At 26.4% G+C, this 10007-nt stretch overlaps 2 protein-coding genes across 2 annotated transcripts in view; one reads left to right on the forward strand and one right to left on the reverse strand.

Annotated features, from left to right (window-relative positions):
- Positions 1 to 120: 120 nt before the first annotated feature.
- Positions 121 to 4315, reverse strand: LOC101512862 (putative beta-glucosidase 41). The gene is made up of 13 exons (XM_004505364.4): positions 3867 to 4315; positions 3720 to 3786; positions 3560 to 3618; positions 2859 to 2934; positions 2693 to 2764; positions 2504 to 2591; positions 2170 to 2425; positions 1671 to 1786; positions 1349 to 1572; positions 1230 to 1261; positions 1028 to 1130; positions 499 to 607; positions 121 to 421 (listed from the first exon to the last, which is right to left on the reverse strand). The coding sequence occupies exons 1-13, from the start codon at positions 3993 to 3995 to the stop codon at positions 226 to 228; spliced, it is 1527 nt and encodes a 508-aa protein (XP_004505421.1). The 5' UTR covers positions 3996 to 4315; the 3' UTR covers positions 121 to 225.
- Positions 4316 to 9782: 5467 nt separating this feature from the next.
- LOC101513189 (organelle RRM domain-containing protein 2, mitochondrial) overlaps positions 9783 to 10007 on the forward strand; it is a 2971-nt gene continuing 2746 nt past the window's right edge. Inside the window, exon 1 of the mRNA XM_073369648.1 lies at positions 9783 to 10005. Coding sequence (XP_073225749.1) covers positions 9917 to 10005 — 89 coding nt within the window. The 5' untranslated portion in view covers positions 9783 to 9916. The remainder of the gene's footprint in view (positions 10006 to 10007) is intronic.

The following is a 10007-nucleotide window of genomic DNA, read 5'->3' on the forward strand; positions in this document are numbered from 1 at the left end:
CATACACTTGCTAGTTGAATTTTATTCATATACACCATTGATTTAAAAATATATTACATGTCAATCAATTATAACTATCAAATTATTAAAAAAAAATCATTTTTAAAATTACACATATAATTAGTTAATTAGTTGTGAATTTATGATTTATTGACATTGAATTTTTTTTTATACAGAAAGAATATAAAAATGAAATTCTTGCTAGCTTATCTGTATGACAAGAATTCAAATTTCACTAATTTTTTGAGTTTCCAATGTGAGCATATTTTTGAACCATTGCACAGAAGCTTTTGGTATCCTAGTAAGGTTGTTTTTAAAATCCACATAGTAGAGTCCAAACCGTACTGTATATCCCAAGTTCCACTCCCAATTGTCAAGCAATGACCATACAAAGTAACCCCTCACATTGCAATCATCTTCCCTGCACATGTTATCTCAATATCAATATACATACCAATTAATTAATCTATTCAAGGACTTTTGAATTTGCAATAATACCTTATAGCAGCTGATAGGTTTGAGAGATAGTCCCTATGGTATCTTATCCTTTTGTCATCCTTTAATGCCTTTTGTAAGGTCATAAAGGGTCTGCTTGGATCATCCATTCCTGCACTCAAAAATCTTATAAATGTTAAAAAAAAAAAATTGATGACATGAGAATTGAAATGGATTTAATATCTATGTACTCATATTATAAAAAAAGTTTTACAGAAACCTCAATCTTATTTCAACAAGGTGTGTGAATGTTTTACATTAGCATTAGCATTGGTGATTATTAAACTCCATTTTTTATTAGTTTTATTTATTTGAGATTATCTATTGATGCAAGCATAATCATTTAGAAGAGTTTAAGAAAACAACTTATGTCACGTTCATAAGCTGTTTTCAACTATTTTCCATAAACTCTCCAAACCAGCTTATAAAAAGAGTGTGACTTTATTTTCATTTCGTTATAAAAATTGTGTTTTGTTAAGTTGGTTATCCAAGTGGGGCCTAATACTAGCTTTGTGCACACAAAACTACTAACCATTTTCGGTTATAATTATTGGTGTGTTCCCATATTTGACTTTCACATGTTTCATCAATTTTCTGATTCCCCATGGGACAATATGTAACCAACTTGAAGCTGCCTGAAAAAAAAGAAAAAAGGAAAATTGGTATTGATATTGATATGATACCATAAAGTGTAAATCTAAATTTTACTAGCATTGGCGGTTTTCTGGACATACCCTTTCTCCAATTGCAGCTCCTTTTCTGTATGCTAAATATCATAAACTTCAATTCAGTTTAAGGTTATGACTGTACAGAGAACAAAAAGAAAGGAACACAATTTGCAGCAACAGCTTACCAGTTGTAATAACAGCAGCATCAGCTATACCATCTCGCATAATCAGTTTATGAATCCGAGTTCTGTCGTTTCGAGTATACACCGAGGTATAGTGGTTAATGCCGATAAAATCCAAGGATCCCACAAGAAAGTTTGAGGTTGCATCAGTAATCTCTGGCAATCTCTCAGCTACAAGAGTTTGCATTGAGAGAGGATATTTTCCAAAGAAAAGAGGCTCAAGGAACCTGATTCAAACTAGTGTTACACTTATTTTATATGTCACAAATTAAGCTATTACATTATGTGACATTAGTCATTATGCTTATGCTATGAGTAAGGTTACCATCCAAGTGAAAAGTCCATGGCTCTAGCTGCTGCTTCTTTGTCTTCATCTAGTTCAGTTATTGGTTCATACCAAACAGCATCTAGTGCTATCCCTATTTTACCTCTTTGTTTTTCCTGGATTATCCATCAAATAACAAAAATATTATTGATCTTTTCAGCTTCTTTATAAACTTCTTGTTTTGTTTAGAGTTACAATCATTTTAGTTTTTAAATGATTAAAGCGCTTTTCCAATAGTCCTTTAATATATCAAAATTGTAAAAACATACACAATTACATATTTTGTTAGTTAGTTGTGTCTTGAATATATGTTTCGTTAATTAGTTTGGTTATCGAATGTATCTTTTGTTAATCAATTTTTAATTTTGATACATTCAGAAATTACCATGACAATGTTTACTCATTTTGTTTATTAAGAAATGTACACTCATGTGACATATAAAGAATGTGATACTAGTAATATTTTTACTATTAGTTGTATAGATAAAGTGTTTGATACCTTGAAATGTAGTTGGTAACTTCTATAAGCAGCAGCATGAGATAAGAGAATGTTATGAGCAACAATGTATGGTTCAGTAGATGATTTTCCCTTCTTACATACAAGATGACCCAAAAGGGAACATCTTCCTGGTGCTTGAATGCCTAAATCATAACCATGGATGGCAAAGTTATGAGGTTCATTGAAGGTAATCCAATGCTTAACTCTGTCTCCAAAAGCTTTGAAGCATGTATAGGCATAATGCTCAAAATCATTTCTGTGAATAAATATAGTGATAAATATTAAGCTCAAACTATTTGTCTCAAAAGACTTTATAACATTTTTAGTAACTTACATTATTTGTGGGCTTAACCATCCTTCATATTTATCTTCTAGCATCTGTGGAAGATCCCAATGATATAGAGTTACAAAAGGCTGGATTCCTAAGTGAAAATCAAATATAAAATTTTAGTGTTATTAATTAGTAGTACATATTTTTCTTTCTATTTTTAAGATCAAATTCCAAAATAAATTTTCTAGTAACCTTTTTCTAATAAAGCGTCAATGAGGTTGTTGTAATATTTTATTCCCTCTCTATTTGGTTCCCCTGTTCCATCTGTTTAGTTGTTACAAAATGCAGTTACATTAAAATCTACCAAGTTAGACAAAAATTATTGCATAAGGTTTTGAAAATATTGATTGTAACTTACTTGGGAAAATTCTAGGCCATGATATGGAAAATCTGTAAGAATCCATTCCTAAATCCTTCATCAAGTTTATGTCATTCTGTATAGGATGGAATAATTAGTATATGCTTCAATGCTTGGTTCTAATTTTTATTTTTGAGTAATATGTTAATTGAAAGGACTAAAGATAAAGAAAAGTACAAAAACTGAAGTCACATCAACAATATAATTTAAAAAAAAATTATTATCAAATAACAAAGTTACGGTGCATTTAATATGCAAAAATACAAAAACTACCATATTACATGATAAAAGAAAGACATATTACAACTTTTGACACGCTCCAACTTTATTTCACATATTAATTTTATTTTTTTATAGTCAAGTAGTTTAATGGCTAAATTTACACACTTTAAATGTATAAAAATAATAAATCTTAGAATTCAAAATGAGACTCTATATATCAGGATTTTTGGGGTGAGCTACCAATTAAATTATTCTTAGAGAATTTACTATTGCACAAGGTTTGGTGTAACTTTGTCGTCACTTATGGACACAATAAAAATATATGCTTTTCATATTTTACTATTAATCATGTAGGCGGTGCTCATTTCTGATTTGTTTATAAACTATGCACCGTAATTGAGGAAAAGAAAATTGATGCAAGTAATCTAGGTAGAGTAAAGTTGAAGTCACCAAAATGTAACTTCATATATATACTTCACCTGAAATCGGTGATATTGATCCACTGCCATATCTGCATTACTGAAGTCCAAAATTCTCCCTATCATCCATAATCATAATAATTCATAACTAAAAACTCAGAATCTTCTCTTTGTAAGTGTATTAATTAATTTTGATAACATATAATTTATTATTTTGTACCTGGTATCCTTGAGAAAGTGTCCCATATGCTATCTCCTTTATTTCCTTCATCAACACCTCCCTCAAACTATATTACATAATAAAACATTACTTAATTTTTAATTATAGTTGATTGATTGAATAATAGAAGGAAATATGAATTTATACCTGGTAAGCTGAAGAAGCAGTTCCAAATACAAACCCATGTGGAAAATCTCCTCTGTTAATTGACTCTGTCCTTACAAGGAGTTGGGTTATGAGGAAAAGAGTGATAGTATTAGTAACACTAACATTCATGGTGGTTGATGATGAGTATTGGCTAATAGTGGTTAGAGAGAGAGAGAGAGAGAGAGGGTATTAATATTATGTATATAAATAAATGAAAGATATGTTTGTCGTAATTAAAGATGAAGAGTGTGTTTAAATAAGAAATAGAGTAATTAAAGAGGATGAGTATGCTTAGAAAGTGGCACGTGGATAGTGTGTGTGATGGGAGATGGAAAAGGTGTATCAAGAATTGAAGATGATGAGGAAACTTGAACATGAGGGAATGGCGCAGTTTACGTCAATCGGAGGTTATAGTTGCGGGCAAGAGATCGTTTGAATTCTTTTCATTTCACCTACAAGGCTTGTCTTTCCCTTTTTATACTTTTCCCAATAAATACTTGGTTTCTCCATTAACGTCCTTTCCAGTAATATTCAACTCTTTTATTGTTTCATTTTAATTTAATTATTGATATCTTAAAATAATGTTAATTTTTTATTTATTTATAGAAATTCAAAATTTTATCATTATTTTAAACAAAATCAAAATCTATTATTAATTTTAAAAAAATTTATACATTCATAATTTACTTAAATTTTTATTTTCATCTCTAACGATATCAAATTTATCAAATAAATAACTCATACTTTAAGATTTGATTTTCATATCACAAAGTTAATATCTTTTTTTTTTCTATTATTCTTCAAATTAAATCTTTAACTTAAATCTTAAAAAGGTGAATTTTTTATTTGATGTTATTGAAGATGAAAATATGAGTTTATTTGAAAATTTGAGGTATGAATTTGATGAAAATATGAATTTTATTAAAGATAATTACTGATTTTTTAAGTTTTATTTGTAATTTTTGGAATTTTTTATTTTAAAAAATAATCAAAAATTAAATTATTATTTAAAATTAGATTAAGAAGATATTTTTTACTACTTTTCCATTTCTTGACAACCTTTTTTTGTGTGTGTGTGTGTGTGTTTTTTTTTTTTTGTGGGTGGATAAGTTTCTCAAGGGTGATTTGATTAAATAATGATTCAATCATTAGAAATAATGGTTGAATTTTTTTTGGGCAACCTCGTAACATTGACAGTAATATTTATTGGATATTAGCTGTTTACCGTAAATCTTACTTTAGTCAAACACATGGATATTACTGGTATTTATTAAATGATTACAATAATTTATTTTTGGTATATTTTTATTATAATTTTTGTTTTTTCTATTGTACCTCTAGTTAATAATACTCTCAGTATTATTATTTCATTTAACAATAATGATAATTAAAATATATAATTAATTAATAAGAATAATTTAATAAACTTTATATTAGTTATTTTATTTATTATTAGTTTATTATGTATAAAATAATAAATGAGGTATCACCCAACAAAAATACTATGATTGGGGCTTATTTTGAATAAATCATGCACATGCAAAAAATTCAAAAAAAATTGGAGGAGCCATACCATAGGGCCTCAACATCAATAGATGACATTGCAGATAAAATAATTCAATAAGTACGTGGAGATGGATAATCAAATGACCAGTAAGACGTGTGAAAAATTGTTTTGTATGATCTTTAGGATAAGAATGAAAAATGCGGATTAAGGTTCTTAAATTCTCATTTAATTAATAAATATTAATATTATTAAATTAAATGTTTTATTTCATATTTAAAGTTGATATTTTTTATATTAGTAAATTAAATATTTTATTTTGAATTTAAAATCGATATTTAATCGTTGTATGTAAATTTATAATAATATTTATTATCTTTCTATATACAAAAAATAGCAAAATACATCACGTAGTCTTAAAGTTACGAAAATACTAAAATTATTATTATTTTTTTATATTAAATTAGTAATTTATATTTGTAAATGGTACAATAATACTATTTTTAAACAAAAATTCGTTTTAATTATTTTTAGTTAGAGATTCTTATAATGATATTGTGAATTTTATTATCAATCATATAAAAACAACATAATAAATTTTTATGTGATTTATTGACATACATCGAGATTATTTTATGTTTTAATTTTAATAATCCTAAAAAAAAAATCTTATAGAATTATATTTTTATAAAATTTGATTGAGAGTTTATGTTTTTATAATTATTGCAATCAAAATTTCTTAAGATTTATACGAGTTTATTAAAAATTTTGAAAGAATTTTAAATTTCAATTTTGTGATTTAAAATTAGGGTTATTTTAGTTAAAATTTATATTCATAAAAGACGAATGTAACATTAAAAAAATAAAAGACTAATTTAGTAAAATAAATAATTTATTATTTTTGTGTAATATAAAAGAAATCGAAATGTATTCTTTTAAAAAAAATTGTCTGTTAAGTTTTGTAAAAAATTGCCTATTAAGATTTGTTTGCCTACTTGTAGTAGAAGTAATCCAGCTACTTAATTTGTCCAAACAAACTGAAGAACTCGGGTTCAAAGTTGAAACCATCATCTTAACTCTTAAGACACAGGAGTGTTACGCTAGTTGTGGATTATATTTTGGACAGTTCCGTATCTGCCACAACCTTCCCCAAACCATTTAGATAACATCAGAATTAGAAAACTTCGTTCGGTTGATGGACCATGGAATCAATTATATATGCATTGTTTAATAGTAGTTCAGTTTAGTTATATGTTAACTGGATTTTATAAATTGGATCTATCATCTATCTCATGTAAATTGTTCCATTAGTTATCTAAAATACATCAAATAAATTAAGTTTAATTGTAGTTTTAGTTCTTTCTATTTTAGTTCAATTACGAAAATAATATTTCTATTTTATTTGTCTTGAATTTTGATTATTTAAACAGAATTTTAATCTAAAATTTGATAAAATATTTTTTTTTAATGATGTGAAAAGAAAATATGGTGTGAAATATTTCATATGGATTAATTACATTTATTATTATTCCCAATTTATAAAAGACATTTTCTAATTTATTACATCATTTAATTACAATACATTGAACTAAAAACACACCCACACACATTTCTATTCTAATCCCTAATTTCATTTCACTCCTCCTCGTAATCCCTAATATCATTTCATTCTATTTCATTCCCCTCTTCCTCTTCCTTCTTCTTCTTAGAACCATAAATCACATAGTTAATTATCTAATAGTAGTTAGGGGTGAGAATATGTTAGGTCGTCTGTTAATGGCCTATGATCCGACTTATTTATAGTCTGGTCTTGCCTGACCTATTTAATAAAATGATTAGACTGAGGTTTTTTTTTAAAGCTTATTAATTTAAATAGATCAGACTCATACTCATTAAAAAACCTATTTGGCCTGATTGGCCGACCTATATACATATATATTATTTATTAAAATTATTATTATTTATTTATTTTAAAGCCTATCACGTTATCACTATGTTCGTGCGTCAATAGCTTTGCCTTTATATCCATGTCACATGTGTCAATAGCCTTGTCGTTGTTTCCGTTTCATATTCTTCCAAGCGTAACAAATTTTCAAGGTTTTTGAAAACTTACACAACATTATTACCATAACTCACTATCACGCCACTTGTTATTAATAATCTATTTTAATGTTATTTTTTAAAAGTATTATTTTGAAGAATTAGACACTTGGTTTGCATAATGGAAATTCTTTTTGTGTTTATCTTAATTATACCATATGCAAATGTTCAATGATAAAAGAGACACTGACATAAGTACTTCTAATTAGAGGATGACAATTTTATTTTCATGATTCTATTTTGTATAATTGTATAATATATTTTATTTTGTTATTTTTATTTTGTCCAGCAAATGTCTTTTTCCTCATAAAGAAGTGTTTGTTAATTTTTCATTTTGTTTTATTTGTAATATTTTGAATGACTTTTTGGAGTTTGTTAATTATGGATTCATTTTACTTTGTTTTTTTAGAAGGTTGTTGCAAACTTGCGAGTTATAATTTTATTAATTTTTCTTATATTTATTATTTTATTAGTTTCTCTTATATATAAAGGTCTAGTTTAGCATATTTTTTTTTTAAAAAAATATAAAATATATTATTACATGTTTTTATGTGAATAATGTTTTTAAATAGACTTTTAGACTATGCCAGACTTTTTAAAATATCTGGTCAGACGGGAAAAAAAAACTATGATAGGTTGTAGGCCAGACTCATGTTTATAAAATTAATCATAGACCAGACTCAAACCTTTCAAAGTCTGTCCTATTTCCACCTCTAATAGCAGTAAGTGTGAAATACATTTTAAAGTAGATATTGATTTCAGCAGTAGATGTAAAACACATCATAGTAATAATATTTTTTGAAATACCTTTGATAAATTTGAAGTGGAATAGAATTAGGGATTATAATAGGAATGCGTGTTTCTTTTTATTTTTTATTTATTTATGTTTTTGTAATTAAATGATATAATAAATAGAAAATATGTTTTTAACCAAAGAAAATGTGTTTCATAAATTAAGAATAATAATAAAATGTAATTAATCCACATGAAATCTTATGCATCATATTTTTTTGACACATCACTAAAAAAATAAAACGATATCAAATTTTGGACTAAGATTTTATTATGGACCAAAACTGAAAACAACTAAAATAAAGAAATTATTTTCCTATTTAGTTAAAATGTGAGTGTTTTTTAAATCAATAAATTATGATAAAAAGATATCATGTTCAAATATAAATAAATTAATTTAACAACTAATTTATTAATATTTGACTATAAAAAACTTGAATTGATCTCACCGATCATGGGTTCAGATTTTTAAAAATATATAATCAAATTAACAATTTGACATTATTTTGTGATGCGAAGATGAGTGAGTCATGTGACCCAGTACTCATCAAGATTGAAGGAGGTACAAAGAGCACTTTAAAGGTATAAGACCATTTATTTTTGTGGATATACTAAAAATTTATTAAGATACAAAAAGCCCAATGACCATGAGCAGTTTAAAGTTTAAAGACCATTTAAGTTTTTGCATACACTAAAAATTTATTAAGAAAAAAAAGTACTTAGGCCCAATGACCATCAGTAAAAGGAAATATTGAACTTTTTATAGGGTAATGTAAGGGTGTTTTTTTCTCTCACTCTTCAATATTATCAAATATATAAAATATATGTTTGCATATTGGTCGATTCATATATGTAAAATATATCTTTAAGTTAATCGATCCAAACAAAATTTAAAAACTTTTAGGAAGACTTGAGGGTAAAAAAATAAGTTTTAATGCTTTGACCACAAATTTGTCACGGAAAGCACTAGAAATTGCATCAAAAATCATCGTGTAATCTGAAAAAGTCTATTATCATATGAAAGTGTAAAAAAAATTTATATTTAAACATCTTTAATTTTTCTATACTTATTTAAGACCCTATTTAATCTTTATTTATCTCTTCTTATTACATCACAAACATACGACTTCAAACATACTATTACATCTATTTCTATCTCTTTTAAAGAGTAGAGCAAATATATAGATATCAAAATCTTTTTAATAATAAATGTTTTAAAAAATTTAAATTAAAATCTTCATATATATATATATATTTAAATTTAATGCACTAATATTTTCCATTGAATATAATATAACATGGATGTAATACCTTTTCTATATTTAGTATTAATATTAGACACAAGTAAAGTATAACAATCCTTTAGTGTGACATGTTATTTATCTTACATTAAAATTGATATAAGTAATTAATTTTTTAAGAAATGCGGCCATATAATACGAAACTCATTGATTAAAATACAAAAATAAATAATTTAAAATGAAGAAACAAAAAGCCATTTAGGTTATTTGATGAGACAATGAATAACCCACCGCCACAACACAAGTATTGTATTTAGCATTTTATATACAAAATCGCAGTAGACGATTTCTGATATTCTCCTTCATTGCTTCTCTTTCCACTCACCCAGGGTTTTACTTTTACCTTAAACCCCATGGCTTTGACGATGAGGGCTGCAGCGGCGGCGGCTCCCCGCGGTTTGCGCCGCCTTTTCTGCACTAACCCAACCTCTTCTTCTCCCTCTT

Source organism: Cicer arietinum, chromosome 6 (assembly GCF_000331145.2).
Source record: "Cicer arietinum cultivar CDC Frontier isolate Library 1 chromosome 6, Cicar.CDCFrontier_v2.0, whole genome shotgun sequence".
Classification (NCBI taxonomy): Eukaryota; Viridiplantae; Streptophyta; class Magnoliopsida; order Fabales; family Fabaceae; genus Cicer; species Cicer arietinum.

Bases quoted from the DNA above. Each gene is read 5' to 3' on its own strand.
- LOC101512862 (XM_004505364.4), bottom strand. From the start codon at position 3,995: ATGAATGTTAGTGTTACTAATACTATCACTCTTTTCCTCATAACCCAA. The intron at 1,787-2,169 runs GTATCAAACACT...TGGATAATCCAG, and splicing joins GTTACCAACTACATTTCAAG to GAAAAACAAAGAGGTAAAAT. The intron at 608-1,027 runs GTTAGTAGTTTT...TTTTGAGTGCAG, and splicing joins AATAATTATAACCGAAAATG to GAATGGATGATCCAAGCAGA.